The 15,498-nt window shown below is 39.3% G+C and overlaps 2 protein-coding genes across 3 annotated transcripts in view; one reads left to right on the top strand and one right to left on the bottom strand.

The window, feature by feature from the left end:
* The window catches only part of LCT (lactase), a 52,349-nt gene extending 49,069 nt beyond the window's left edge, over window positions 1–3,280 (top strand). The window contains exons 16-17 of the mRNA XM_007192050.2: window positions 578–802; window positions 1,432–3,280. Coding sequence (XP_007192112.2) covers window positions 578–802; window positions 1,432–1,652 — 446 coding nt within the window. The 3' untranslated portion in view covers window positions 1,653–3,280. The remainder of the gene's footprint in view (window positions 1–577; window positions 803–1,431) is intronic.
* A 613-nt stretch (window positions 3,281–3,893) lies between these two features.
* UBXN4 (UBX domain protein 4) overlaps window positions 3,894–15,498 on the bottom strand; it is a 34,337-nt gene continuing 22,732 nt past the window's right edge. The window contains exons 10-13 of one of the 2 annotated variants that reach the window (XM_057550945.1): window positions 11,303–11,402; window positions 9,474–9,605; window positions 7,824–8,026; window positions 3,894–6,142 (exon numbers count right to left, since the gene is read on the bottom strand). In XM_057550945.1, the coding sequence (XP_057406928.1) occupies window positions 6,004–6,142; window positions 7,824–8,026; window positions 9,474–9,605; window positions 11,303–11,402 (574 nt within the window). In that variant the 3' untranslated portion in view covers window positions 3,894–6,003. Of the gene's footprint in view, window positions 6,143–7,823; window positions 8,027–9,473; window positions 9,606–11,302; window positions 11,406–15,498 lie in introns of both variants that reach the window. The other variant, XM_057550944.1, reaches the window with a different exon arrangement.

The following is a 15,498-nucleotide window of genomic DNA, read 5'->3' as shown; positions in this document are numbered from 1 at the left end:
GGCCAGGTGGAATGGGCTGGAGGGGTTGTCTGTATGATCTTCCATTTCCCAAGCAAAAGTCTGAGGCCCTTAGCTCAGCAGAACAACTTGGGATGGGACTATGACACGGAAACGGTAAGTAATGCTGAGTAAAAGAAAATGAGCGATGCATCAGCAAAAAGAAACGATCAGAAAATCTTATTCCAGATAAAATCTTTTCCAAGGGCCACTTTTCTATAGGGAAGAGCATTAACACTCTAAGGCTCTGTCCAAGACCAATAACCCACCATGTGAAGACAAGGAGGATTATAGATGACCCAGCAGGATTAATTTAGTCTACCCATGTTCCTGACTCCCATTCAGGGCTAAGCCTTTCTAGAAAATGCAGATGGCTCTGCAGTAGCACCCATGGAGGACCAGCTAACGATTCCTGCACGCAAAGGGTGGGCAGCTCTCTTAAAGAGCTGACAAAAGCTCACCTTGACCTGCACGCAGGGAGTGTAGGAGAGCTGCGGGCAGGCACGGCCTCAGTAGGCCTGGTGGAAAGGTGTCTTGGAAGACCAGGGAAGCTCAGGCCGGGGCCTCTGTCTTTGGGCAGCTGTGCAGGATAAGGTGGACCTTCGAGGATACACGGTTTGGACCCTGATGGACAACTTTGAGTGGGCCACAGGCTTCGCAGAGAAGTTCGGTGTGCATTTCGTGAACTATACTGACACTTCTCTGCCAAGGATCCCCAAAGCGTCGGCCAAGTTCTACGCCTCCATAGTCCGGTGCAACGGCTTCCCTGACCCCGCTGCAGGGCCACACCCTTGTCTGCAGCAAGGTGAGACGTGACTCTGGGAGGGACAAAAGCCAGAGGGTGAGGGGCAAGGGGGCCTGTTTCTATTTTCTAGTTTACTACCCTCCTCTCTGCCTCTCCATCCCCTTCATTCATTCAACCAACATTTCTGTACTTTGAATGCTCCAGACATTCTTAGGATGGAACAAAGGAATTAGGGTTAAAGTTACATCGAGAAACTAGGCCCTGGTCTGGGAACAGCAGGTCTAGATTCTTGTCCCAGCCCTACCACTAACTTGCCGTGCAACCTTAGGCAAGAAACTAGGCGAACGCTGGGCCAATGCAAGGATCAAACACAGTGCCTGGCACAATGTTAAGGCGGCCAATGTTTGCTGAGTGACTGAAAAAGTATAAATTACTATACAAATTAAGAGATAATTATCCAGTAGAGATTATACTCTAATCACTGAGAGGGATGCTTAAAAACTAAAACTACGTGACTTCCTTCAGAGGCTCATAACTCAGTGAAAAGGATTCGTACAGTCACCTCCACAACGCGCTCACCCTGCAGCTTCTCTATTGCAAGGATCTGGCTCGGGCTTAATCTAGGTTAACATACATCTGATAACTCTGTCTGTACCGGTGCACACACTACCTTTGTTGTCTTCTCCTAGATGCTGAGCCCACCACCAGCCCCATGAGAGAAGAGGACGTTCAGTTCCTGGGGCTCAGGCTGGGTACAGCAGAGGCCCAGACAGCACTGTATGTACTCTTTGCTCTAATGCTGCTTGGAGTCTGTGGTGTGGCGTTTCTGTCCTACAAGTACTGTAAGCCCTCCAAGCAAAAGCAAACACAACCAGGCGAACAGGAATTGAGCCATAGTTCTTCATTCTGACCTACAAGTTACCACCTCCTCCAGTTCTGCAAAATAGGCCTAGTTTCTTTGAAGCCTTTGCCACCTCCAGGACCACTGAGGATCTTATACTTTACCCATAACAGAGTTTGTAAAAGTCTCTGCACTATTAGATACTAATTAAACTTGAAGGATTTCAAGTCCCTGATTAAAATGGAAATATCTCCACCTTGCCCCAGGATCAGGAATTCACCTGGGCATTAGATGACCCTGCGAGTGGCTCTTGTGGAAATAAGTAGATACTGAACGCGTCTACTGGTTCTGTGAGCCACTGAACTGGGCTGTTTTAATTTTCAGAGATTTTAAAGGTGAAAACATTAGTAAGAACCACAGCAATCCTTTTCATAAAAAAATCAACTGCAATGTCATCTCCTGCCCTCTCTCTTCAAGCTCCCTCCGACTCTTACCTTGTGTTTCTCAGAAACTAAAAAAGGTGCTATTAACTAACTGTGTCCTATCTATCTTCTATGGGTGCTTCTCCTTGAGAAGGCAGGTTCCACAGAAGTTATGACTGTCCCCTTGTATAGCTTCACCACAGTAATCCTCTGCTGTTAGCTTCTGGAGGCTAGAGGGCCACATCTCAGTGTCCCTGGCAGGCACATTTTGGAGACAGGGCAGAGGAGACACACCTGCTGCATTTGTGTGTTCATTCACAAAACATATGCTGAGTAGCCCCTCGGATGTGCTAATCAGACAGTCACAGTATGGAACACTCAAACTTGTTTAGTCTATATATTCTTTCTAGATATCTGGGAGAATGTTTTTTTAAAAATAGAGCAGTTTTCAACTGGTTTTAAAAGGCCAATCACTCGAAATTTTGCTTCTTGTAAGCGTTCCTTACCTGAATTGTATCTATAGAAAATTCCTATCAAAATGTTCCACTGCCGTGGGCCCCAACCTGACAGTCAGAATTGCGGGACACAAGCTTTTTTCTCCTACCAATAGACAGAAAAAGTTTATCAGATGGGGTGAAGATGGTTCTAGAAGTGATATCAGAGACATTCGTATAAGCTGTCAATTATACCTAAAGTCAATATAACTTTTTTTGGGGGGGGGGGGCGGGACATGAAAAAGAATAATATAAAGTTGCACATGAAACAAACTTGAGAAAAGATCCAGGATAAATATCTGGGGGGAAAAAGAATATAAAATATATTATAAAGCTAGTTATAAAAAGTAGTTTTGAAACAGAGAGAATAGAAAGATCAACAAAGGAAAAGAGAGCCGAGACGGACCAGCCACGTGTGGGAACAGGGTGCGTGACAGAGGCGGCCTGCCGAATCGGGGGCAGGGGCAGGTGGATGATGGACCGCTCCATTAATGGCGGCGGCTCACAGGTTAGCTCGTAAGGATGCTAGCCACGGGCGTGGGGAAGGGAGCCGCATCCCTTACTCGGACGCAAGATGTAAATGCAAAACAATGAAACCACGAGAATGCTAGAATAGATGGGGGAATTTTTTTTAAAATTACTTTCTGAAATGGGAAAAGTTATTTTGTAATCAAGACTTAAGACCCAGAGGCCATAAAGAAAAACGCTGATACAGGACCACATAAAAATTGTGCCAAGAAATTACCATCAACATACTCACCAAAAGATGAACAGGGAGAAGATATTTATAGCATATGCTAGACAAAGGGCTAACTTTCTTAATATACGTGAAATTGTTATAAATCAATAAGAAAAAGATGATAAACACAAAATGAAAGAAAACACAGGCAGTTCTCAGAAAATGAATCAAAATAACCAATAATATTAAAAGATGCTCACCTTCATTCATAATCAACACAATGCATATAAAATGCATACAATTTTTCATTTATCATGTTGACAAAGATGAAAAAGTATAATACAGTGCTGCCAAGGATGTGGGGAAATCAATATCCTCCTACCTGTTAGCTGCTGTAAATTCACAGAGCCTTTACAGGAGGCAATTCCCCAGCATTTTTTATAATCCAAACTGCAAACACCCTTTGACTCAGTGACGTTCAAGTATATTTCCACAGCTAAGAAGACACCTTCCCAAAGATGTTCACTGTAGCAATGTTTGTAACAGAAAAACAGACACAAGCACAAAAACTGTAATAACCAATGAATGCAACCAGAGAATGGGTAAGTTTATCAAGTGAAATGCTTTGCAGCCGTTAATAAGAATGAGGTAGCTATGTGTTGAATGGGGAAAGATCTTCAAGACTGTGTACATAAAAAAGCAAGATGCAGAGTAGTAGTATATATATAATATGATCCCATTTATTTAAAAAATAAAGATTACATATTTGCTTATGTATGCATAAAATTTTTCTGAAAACTACAAAAGAAACTTAATAGAGGTATAACTTCTGGGGACTAGAACTGGGGATAGGATACAAAGAGGAGGATGTCATTTTATAGCGTTCCATATGGTTTTGAATTTACCACGTACACTTTTTAAAATATAAAATTGAGGAAGGATCCTCTTACTCAAAGACTGTGAATCATTCTTTTATGTACGTTTCTCTAAGAATCTCTATTTGATTTTTTTTCAAGGCAAACTTGGTTTTTTATTCACATATTGCTATGGTTTTAAAGACGACAAACCTTTACTTAAATGGGATGCTTGCTGGAGATGTTTCTTTTTCAAGCTCACTTTTTAAATTATGGAAGTAATTTCATTACAGAAAATTGAGAAAACATATAAGGATGCAAAAAAGAACTAAAATTATATATAACCACTCTTACCACCATTAACGTTTGGTGCGTTTTCTTTTTTCTTTACATTATGTTAATACATAGTACTACCTCTATATAAAATGTGTTTATAAAGCTGAGATCATACTGTACTTACAGCTCTGTATCCTGCTTTTTTCCCCCGAACGCATAACAGGTACTCAATAAATATGTTAAACTGAATTGTTGAATTAGTATTGTGCCATTTCTCCTCAGCAAAAGTTAATTCTGCAGAAGGCATTTAGTTGGTTTCTAATTCTGAAGTAAAATAAGTAAAACTTAACACGTTTATACCTAAATTTTGCCTGCATTTATGGTCATTCCTTCGAAAAACTTATTAGATCAAAGAGCATGAAATATTTAAGGTTTCTGACAATGTTTTTCAGAAAGATTATCCCAGTTTTCATTCCTACCAACAACATACCTGGTCTCACTGTTTCCTTGCCAACACTATTACCATTTTTTAAAGTCACTGTTACTTCATAGGTGAAAAACGAAGTTTGCTCTGGGAAAATTTCTTCCTCCCATTACAAAATAAAGTCAGAGTCCTTCTATTCCAATCTAAACACAAAAGGTTAGAAGAGGAACAGTCAAACTTACTCCCTTTTTCAAACATTCTTAGTGTCTCCACCACCATAAACATACAGTAGCATGTTAGTCAGATTAAGAACCTAAAATTCTTAAGAATAACCAAATGAGCAAAAGGCAGATCTTAATTCCCTACTTCTTGTCCTACAATACAGGCACTTCAATTCTTTGAAGAGTGATTATCATTACTGAGAGCAAAACTTCAGTATAAAGGTGACAGAGAACTAGTTGTAGACCAGCAGTTGTTTTGTCCGATGGGAACAAAGACCATAACATTATGCAAACAAAGCGATGCCTCCCTGACTTAGGAGAGACAGTAACATAGCATCGGTGTGTGTCAGAAAATTTCTTCCTGCAGTGATATTTAAGATAAGGTGGTCACCTCCTTTCCTGGGATAGTTCCAGGGCAGTACAGGGGGGTGGGGGGGTATCAGAGACACATGACCTCCACAGAGCCCTGTGCAACAAAAAGATGCTAGGATAACAAAACTTAAAGCAAAGATAAGATCATTCTGATTTTTGGAAAAGATTTTTTATTCAGTGTTTAAGTAAGATTAAAAACTACAAGATTTTGCTTGCAGCTGATGAGCAAGAAGAGAAAAGTTAAACCCAAATTATCATCTGATTGGCTAGTTAAAACGCTCTGACTCAAAATCAAATTATTCAGTGACATACCAGTTACTCTGTGTGGGCTGAGGAGTTTTGGAGCAAAACAGCCCTAAACAAAACATATCATCTGAGAGCACAGGGCTAATGGGCATATGAAATACTAAACAAGAAAGCTGATAAAGGGAGGCTGTCGCAGACCTTTTGTTATTTTAGGCTTCTAGCAGTTGGTTACCATATACAAGGACCTAGCAGCCAGTTATTTTATCTCTTGACTTGTCTGAGGTTAAACAACTTTAACCCACTAAGCAGGAATAAAGAGACACTTTGTAGATGAGTTGGAAAACATAAAGCAGTCCCACTTCTCCAGTAGAATTTTAGTTGAATTAAATCATAAGAGAAACAATGATTACTGCACATATTGTACTTGTCACACTACATCTGTTGAGTAGAATTTCCATTCCAAGTGTTGTTTTCATCTTCACCATCGTCTTGAGTCCTCAATCTGTATATCTTGCCCTCCTTTTTAAAGTCTTCCCCCCGTTTCTCCAGCACTCTTTTTCTGACTGGTTCCCTGATATAACAAAAGAGGGAGGAAAGAAGATGATGATATAAAATGAAAACAGCAGTAATACAAAGCCATTTCCTTTAAACTGCCATTAGTATTAAGGAAAGTTTAAGGAAAGTCCATGGAGATCATTATATCTACTAATGCAGTACTAGACTTTACACATTTTTGGCGGGGTAACTTCATCTGTTCTCTAAGCCAAACTAGTCACATCATGTTGTCCATGTATTTCTTGGTGACTCACTAAGTTTTAGAAGACTGGGACCACTTGCCAACTAAATCTTTCCTTTATTATTTATGCAAGCTGATGTATCTACTAAAATATTTATTTATAACTTACACAACACCCTAGAGGCTATCCCAAACTCCATTCATACAGAAATGGTCAGTTAGCAATTTTCAATTCTTTCAGAATCTTTAAGAGTGATTTATTTCTGCATGGACAATTTAGAACAAACAGTTCTTCATCTGAAAATGGAAAGGAAACAGGTGAAATTTACGCTAATACATTCTCCAGCACTACAGGGGAAGGGAGAGAGAAAAACAAAAGCCAGTAGTGGAACACGAAGCTTCACCTGCTCGGATATACATTCATCCCTTCCTTTGCCCCAACCCAAGACCTTTTTCCTTACCTGAAATAAATTTTTGAAACCCACACAGCAAGCTCTTCTATATGCCAGTAATTCAGGATGAAATGCTTCCATTCATTGCTCAGTAAGAGCTCTGAAATTCAGACCTGACAAGACCTAGTTTGAATGCTGTTCTAAAACTAGAGAACAATTTCTGTCCCCACTTGAGTAATGTACTTGTCTTCCTGCTTAATAGTTAAGAAAGAAATAAAGATAAAGGCTGCATCAGCCCAGTCACAATATTAACACAAATTGTCATCTAGAGAGTCAATAGGACACAAGATTAGGGATCCCCTTTCAGCAGACAAATGCAAGGATTTTCATTACTTACCACATATGATTGGTGTGAGGATTTGCTATTAATGACCCAATAAAGTATTGAACAGTACTAGGTATATATTGTAATAAATTGTGCTATTAATTATTAGAAGGGGGTATAATCTTGAATTCTAAGAAAATACTTCCTGTAAACCTCTTTCAAATATGTAGAATTTTAACAGAGGTATGAGCTAAGATCATTAGTGTTGTCTATCAGTATTACCATTCAAACCTTGGCCATCTCCAACAAAAGTAAGGCCTCTTGGTTAAGGAACTAGTCCAAAATAACTCTCTGAAGAGTTATTTCATTTTCAAGTGAACATCCAGTTTGGTCCTTCTCTGACTGACCCAGAGGAGGCAGTTAAATTATCTACAGCACAATGATCCCTCTAAAGTAATCATGCAAGATGACTGTGAGAAATTAATTATCTTGTCAGACAAAACATGGGTAACAAGAAAAGATATTACTGTTTAGACCTGAAAAAAATATGCTTTTTGTTATGGGATAAAGAGAATTCAATAAATGAAATAATAAAATCAGTAGCAGTGAAGTTGCTTTCCATGGAATAGGTTTTAGAAAGATGGCTGAGAAAACGCAGGTATTGAGCTTCCCAGAACATGTTGGGTTTTCCCCCTTATACAGAGAAAAGGCAAAGTATCCATAACAAAATTTTTCATTTTGAATAAGGCATTGGGCATTACGAACATATTTTGCAAATGGGGAAAATACAAACAAATACCTTTTTTCTGAGTTGCTGGACGATGCAAGGTTTGAGGATTCCAGTGATCCTGCTCTCACCGAGGTCTGTGCAGGAGGAGGATGACTAAATAAGAAGTTGCTGATCAATCTCCAGATGGCAAGGAATGGGTAAAGTACTGTCCCCAAGAATGTCCAAAAGTCGCCACTGGAAGAATGTACCATGGATGTAGTTGGTCTTCCTGCCTAAAAATTAAGAAAGAAACCTAGATAAAGACTACATCAGCCCAACCATATCACACTCAAGGTTCTAGATAAACTTTTTTACCTGGAAAAGTCCTGTGGATTTCAGTTTACTGCAAGAAGGTAAAATTGCCATCTTTTGCTGTTTTTCAAGTGTATAAACTTCTAGGAACTCCTGGAGCTCTTTTTCTTTAAAGGAGTAATCACAACACAGAAACTAGAAAGTAGTTTCTCAGTGACATGAACCAATTATTTTGAAGAGAACTTTTGTAATGAAATTAACAATTTTGATTTTAAAAGTCTTTCTTAATGATTTTTAAAAAGGGAAAGGTTTCAGATCTCAATGAATACAATTAATCCTGATTACTGGAGGACTGTTTTAGGTGTGGGGCTGTAGTTCAGATCTGGGTAAACTACAGTAGTCCCCCCGCTTACCTGCAGGGAATACTTTCCAAGACCCCCAGTGGATGCCTGAAACCATGGATAGTACCAAACCCTACATATACTATGTTTTTCCCTATACATGCATACCTGTGATAAAGTTTAATTTATAAATTAGGCACAATAAGGGACTAGCAAAATTGCCAGCATCATCAGTCTTGAGCTTTGGAGCCATTATTAAGTAAAATTAGGGTTCCTTCAACACAAGCACTGCAATATTTCGACAGCCTATCCGATAACCAAGAGGGCCAGAAAGCGACTAATGAGCAGGTAACGTATAGAGCATGGATACACTGGACAAAGGGATGATTCATGTTCCAGATGGGACAACACACCATTTCATCACACTACTCACAACGGCCTGCAATTTAAAACTTATGAATTGTTTATTTCTGGAATTTTCCATGTAATGTTTTGAAAGTGCAGTTGGCCATGAGTAACTGAAAGCATGGAAGGAGAAACTGTGAGTTAGGGGGCACTACCATATACTAACCAAGATATGGAAGACCCAAGCTCTCATCCCAGCTCTGGCACTTAAGGTGGCACCTTGGCAAAATTATTTAAGGTTCTGAGCCTTTTTTAAAATCAGAGATTAAAATATTGTTACGATCAGATGGGATTAATATGTTTAAAAATGAATGTTATTTTTAGATTAAAATGTTTTTAAAAAAATTGGTAAACAGTACTCATATACTCATACATAAATAAATGACACCAAGTCAGTAGATTAGGCAGATATTCTACATTTCTTTTCCTCTCCTACTGGTCGTTTTTTGTACATGAAAATAGGTGAGGGAAAAAGTTGAAAATTTATATTGTGTCTCACTAGCAATACAAATATAAAGCCCAGGATAATAGAACAATAAATTGATCTAACATTTTTTGATAATTTGGATTTTAATTACCCACCGTACACTTTTCACCTTCCCTTCCTCTAATTGTAAGAAGAGATCAAGAGCAGAACAAACAGGACTATAGGAAGAGAAAGAATACATATGCGTATACATACTGGCAACAGGACCACTGAAGCACTTGGGGCAAGTTCCAAATCCAGTAATTTCTTTTTATAATCTTCTTTGGTAAATTCCCTCCTGGGAAACATTGTTGCTAATGAAAAATTACCGTAAGTGTTGCCAACAGTCTGTAACATAACAATAAGTTTTAAAACCTTACAGTGGAGCCTTTTTAAAGTAAGATATTACAAACTCATATGCATCCAAAATGACTGCTTTAATTTTAAAAGTTCACTTAAATGTAAAATCAAAAAACATTTATAAAAACTTTGTGCTTCAAAAAATAGCTGAAGGCTATCAAATCCAAATAGTACTTAAAAGCTTTTAAAGCTCAAAAAATGACCATGAAATAGCAAGAATATGTTTCCTAAGACTATATAAATACACTGAATAAAAATGAACAATTATATATCTTAAGTATGACTGCAGTTTGCAATTAGAGTTTTCACTGTCCTTTGGCAAACTTACATTAATATCTCACAAATACCCATTTGGATTGTAGGTATTTTGTATTAAAAATCTGGAATAGACCAGAATTTCCCTCATATTATACATGTGATAGGAGTTTTTGCCTCCTCCTTGTCTCAGAGAGTAAATGGTCCATAATCAACCCATACTACACACATAATCCCAGGTCCAGGAATTTACAGTGGGCAAGCATCACAGTCACTTTCACAATGTTAAATCACCTATACTTATAAAATCTTCCAAAGGAAGAGTCTAATTTCTGTTTTTTGTAATTTTTTACTCTAGGTCATACTACCTCTCACTGTTCTCACTCAACGTAAGGTCACAAAATTGTCACTGTACTGAGATGAAGTTCTAATAGGACTGATGCAATTAAAGATCTTTCTTTTTAACTCATGTGATTCACTCTTCACTTACCTGTGGCAGAAGCACCCCATTTGGGGAGGCCCCAAGTGGGGCTCCAAGGCAAAAGAAGGATGAAAGAGGCTATCTGGAGTTGATTCTACTATAAAGCTTGGGGAAAAGGGTTATTAAAATAACTTTTTATACTGTCTAGCCAAGCTCACCAGTGGAAGAAGGCATATAACTTTTTAGGCATCCTTTTCTTGGGACCTATAAGTGAGATGGCAGACTAAATGCAGAAGAGGTCTAGCAGAAAAGTCTGAATCCTAATTTTAATCTTGAAGTGATACATAAAACAAATACCGGTATGTATAACAAGCCTAGATCCTAAAGGACATCTGATGCCTCATTTTGAAAAAGTAATCAATCAGAGTACAAAAACTAACTAAAAGTACTAAAAGTACTCATATCTTCTCTTCTAAGATGTCAATTTCACAACCACTCAGATCTTGAATAAGGCCATGTTCTGGAAGTAAATTCCTGAAGAAGATACTTGTTGCCAAATAAAGATTATTGATCTTTAGGTTTGACCAACTGGCAGATGGTGGGAAAACTGCCAGCCCCAAAGCATTCTAAGCAACTTGCAGAAAATTCATAGAGAGGACTAAGAAAAAATGCATCTTTTACAGAGGACAACTCCTTCAGATTAGACTTTTGGAAAATCACTTGCTTTTCATTCCTCCAACTGAATGTACTAAGCACTGAGAAAAGTTTCCAGAGTCTATTTTACAATAGCAGCAAATTCGTCTTTTTACAGAACAAGCAGATATGCTGTTCCCATATGGCACTCATACATGACGGAAGCTCCACAACATCCCAGAGGCATCTTGTGCCTCCCTCCTGGGGATAAGTCATGACTTATTCATACTCTTCAAATCCTGCCTGGAAAACTTCCCCTCCTACATTCTAATAACCCATTCACCTACCTTCATTACAACTCAAGACATAAATTTACCTGTGCAGCAAACTGCCTTGCTTCTTCTAGAGGAGCATCAGAAGGGAACTGATTTGTGAAGGAAGAACCATCAGGAAGACGGAATTGAATTCTCGCAACACTGCTATGAGAAAATGAAAATTTAACTCAGCATCTTTACTTATACACCTTCTCAAACGATATCATTAAAACTAAGAGAAAATGGAAGTGGAAATGTGTAATGAAAACAGGTTTTTATGGAGAGTTGGGGAGGGAGGATTGGAGGAAGGTGGTCAAAAGGTATAAAATTCCAATTTAAGGTAAGTAAGTACTAGGAATGTAACGTACAACAAGACGACTATAGCTAACACTGCTGTTATGGTATATAGGAAAGCTATTGAGAGTAAATCCTAAGAATTCTCATCGTAAGGAAAGAGGTTTTTTAATTGTATCTCCATTTAGCCCATGAACAACAGGGGTCTGAGCTGCACGGGTCCATGTAGAGGTGGATTTTTTGCAATAAACACATACTACAGCACTGCACTATCCACGGCTGACTGAATCCATGGATGCAGAACCGTGGACATGGAGGGCCAACTTTAAAGCCATACACGGAATTTTGACTACGCGGGGGTGGCACGCCAACTGCAACCCCACGCTGTCCAGGGGCCAACTGCGTATGAGAAGATGGATGTTAGCTGAACGCGCTGTGGTAATCGTTTCAAAATATATGTAAATCAAACCATCAGGCTGTATTCCTTAAACTTATAGAGAAATGTATGTCCAATATTTCTCCAATTAGAGAAAATAAAAAGAAAATTGGTTTTTTTCCACAGTCAAACCTCATTTATTACTTTTAACAACAGCTTTTTTGAGATAAAATTCACCCTTTAAAATGTACAATTCAGTGGCTTTTAATACAGTCAGAGCTGTGCAACCATCACTGCTGTCCAATTCCAGAACATCCCATCACCCCAAAAAGAAACCAAGCCCTTTAGCAGTCAGTCCCCGCTCCGCCCTCTCCCTTTCCCTGGCAACCACTCATCTACTTTCTGTCTTTGTGGATTTGTCTGTTTCTGGCACTTCCTATAACGGAATCATAAGATGTGTGACTTCTTGGTAAATGGCTTTTTTCATGTAGCATTATGTTTTCCAGGTTCATCCAAGTTGTAGCAAGTGTCAGTACTTCCTTCCTTTTTATTGCTGAAAAATATTCCATCGTATGCTATATACTATATTTTGTTTATCCCCTCTTCAGTTGATGGACATTTTGGTTCTTAGCACATTTTGGCTATTATGAAGAATGCTGCTATGAATATTCATGTACAGGTTTCTGTGTGGACATTGTTTTCAACTCTCTTGGATATATACTTAAGAGTAGAATTGCTTAGCATTTTGAGGAACTGCCAAGTTGTTTTTCCAAAGCGGTTGTACCATTTTATAATCCCATCAGCAATGTAGGAAGGTTCCAAATTCTCCACATCCTTGCCAAGACTTGGCGGTTACTTACTTACTTTTTTTCGGCCATGAGGCATTCAGGGTCTTAGTTCCCTGACCAGGGATGGAACCTGTGCCCCCTACATTGGGAGCGTGGAGTCCCAATCACTGAACCGCCAGGGAAGTCCTGGTGGTCACTTTAAATTTAGGCTTCCTAGAAGGTGTGGTTTTGATTTGATTTTCCTAATGACTAATAATGTGGAGCATCTTTTCATGTGCTTATTAATCATTTGTATATCTTCTCCGAAAAAATATCTATTCAAATTCTTTCCCCATATTTAAATTGGGTTGTTTGCTTCTTTGTTGTTGACTTCTTTTTATATTCCAGTTACAAGTCCGTTATCAGATATATGGTTTGCAAATATTTTCTCCAATTTTTTTTTTTTTTTGGCCGCACTGTGTGGCATGCAGGATCTTAGTTCCCTGACCAGGGATCAAACCCGTGCCCCCTGCAGTGGAAGTGCGGAGTCTTAACCACTGGACCGCCAGGGAAGTCCCTCCAATTTTGTGGGTTGTCTTTTCACTATCCTGATGATATCCTTTGAAGCATAAAAGTTTTTTTTTTTTTTTTAAAGGATTTTCTTATTTATTTATTTATTTATTTATTTATTTTTGGCTGTGTTGGGTCTTCGGTTCGTGCGAGGGCTTTCTCCAGTTGCGGCAAGCGGGGGCCACTCTTCATCGCGGTGCGGGGACCGCTCTTCATCGCGGTGCGCGGGCCTTTCTCTATCGCGGCCCCTCCCGTCGCGGGGCACAGGCTCCAGACGCGCAGGCTCAGCAATTGTGGCTCACGGGCCCAGCTGCTCCGTGGCATGTGGGATCTTCCCAGACCAGGGCTCGAACCCGTGTCCCCTGCATTAGCAGGCAGATTCTCAACCACTGCGCCACCAGGGAAGCCCAGCATAAAAGTTTTTAATTTCGATGAAGTCCAGCTTATCTGTTGCTTTCTTTTGTCACTTGTGCTTTTGGTGTCCTGTCTAAGAATCCATTGCCTATTCCAAGATCACAAGATTTCCTCATTTCTTTTCCTCCCAAGAGTTTAACTTTTAGCTTCCACACTTAGGTAGATGATCCATATGGTGTGAGATAATGGTCCAAATTTATTATTTTGCACATGGATATCCACTTGTCCAAGCAGCGTTTGTTGAAGAGACCATTTTCTCCCCATTGAATGGTCTTAGTAAACTTTTCAAAAATCAGTTGATCATAAACGCATAGGTTTATTTCTAGAGACTCAATTCCTATCACAGGCATACCTCAGAGATATTGTGGGTTTGGTTCCACACCACAATTATCACAATAAAGCGAGTCCCATGAAATTTTTCGTTTCCCAGTGCATATAAGTTATGTTTATACTATACTCCAGTCTAATAAATGTGCAGTAGCGTATGTCTAGAAAAACCATGTACATGCCTTAATTAAAAAATATTTTTTGCTAAAAATGCTAACTATCAACTGACGACAAAGAGTTGCCACAAAACTTCAATTTGTAAAAAACTGCAATAAAGTATTATCGCAATAAACGAGGTATGCCTATACATCAACCCATATGTCCATCCTTATGCCAATACCACACTGTCTTGGTTACCGTAGTTTCATAGTTAAGTTTTAAAACCAGAAAGTATGAGTCCTCCAACTTTGTTCTGTTTCCAGATTGTTTTGACTATTCTGGGTCCCTTGCATTTCCATATAAATTTTAGAATCAGATTCCTGCATAAATTTTGGCAAAAAAAACAGCTGGAATTTTGAGAGGGATTGTGTTGCATGTGTAAACCAGCTTGGGGATTACTGCCATCTTAACAATATAGTCTGATCTATGAAAACAAAATATCTTTCCACGTATTTAATTAGGTCTTCTTTAATTATTTCGACAATGTTTTCTAGTTTTCCGTGTACAAGTTTTACACTTCTGTTAAATATATTCTTAAGTATTTTATTACTTTCGGAAAATAGTTTCTATTTATTTTATTTATTTGTTTTTGGCTGCGTTGGGTCTTCATTGCTGTGCGCGGGCTTTCTCTAGTTGCAGTGAGTGGGGGCTACTCTTCACTGCAGTTCACGTGCTTCTCATTGCGGTGGCTTCTCTTGTTGCAGAGCATGGGCTCTAGGCGCACAGGCTTCAGTAGCTGTGGCACACGGGCTCAGTAGGTGTGGCTCGCAGGCTCTAGAGCACAGGCTCAGTAGTTGTGGCGCACTGGCTTAGCTGCTCCGCAGCATGTGGGATCTTCCCAGGCCAGGGCTTGAACCCATGTCCCCTGCATTGGCAGGCGGATTCTTAACCACTGCACCACCAGGGAAGTCTCAATTGTTAATCTTCTAATATAGAAAATACAGAAAAGTACAAAGAACAAAACAAATATTAACCGTAATCCTACTAGCAGTATGTACTGGAAATCTAAATTTTTGTCTTTGCACCACATTTTTGTTTTGGGAACTGCCTTATCCCTCCAATTCATTCATTCATTCGGGTATGATTATCAGTAATATTTCCTTATCTCCTTCAGCACAGGGGTGGACATGTCTACTACCCCAACCAGCTGGCCTACACAAGTGGACATAGTGATTGGTATTAAGATGGCCACATGACCCAAACGGGGCCAATCAGAATTCTCAGTGAATGAGAAAAAGGATTAGTCTTTCCTCTCTAGGATCAGAAGCTCACGATCCTGGAAGGTGCCAGGAGGCCCTAGGATCTCCTGACACTATCTAAAGAGTTTCTCTGAGAATAGAGCTAAGACAGA

Source organism: Balaenoptera acutorostrata, chromosome 8 (genome assembly GCF_949987535.1).
Source record: "Balaenoptera acutorostrata chromosome 8, mBalAcu1.1, whole genome shotgun sequence".
Classification (NCBI taxonomy): domain Eukaryota; kingdom Metazoa; phylum Chordata; class Mammalia; order Artiodactyla; family Balaenopteridae; genus Balaenoptera; species Balaenoptera acutorostrata.
This window is presented reverse-complemented; position numbering and strand designations above follow the sequence as displayed.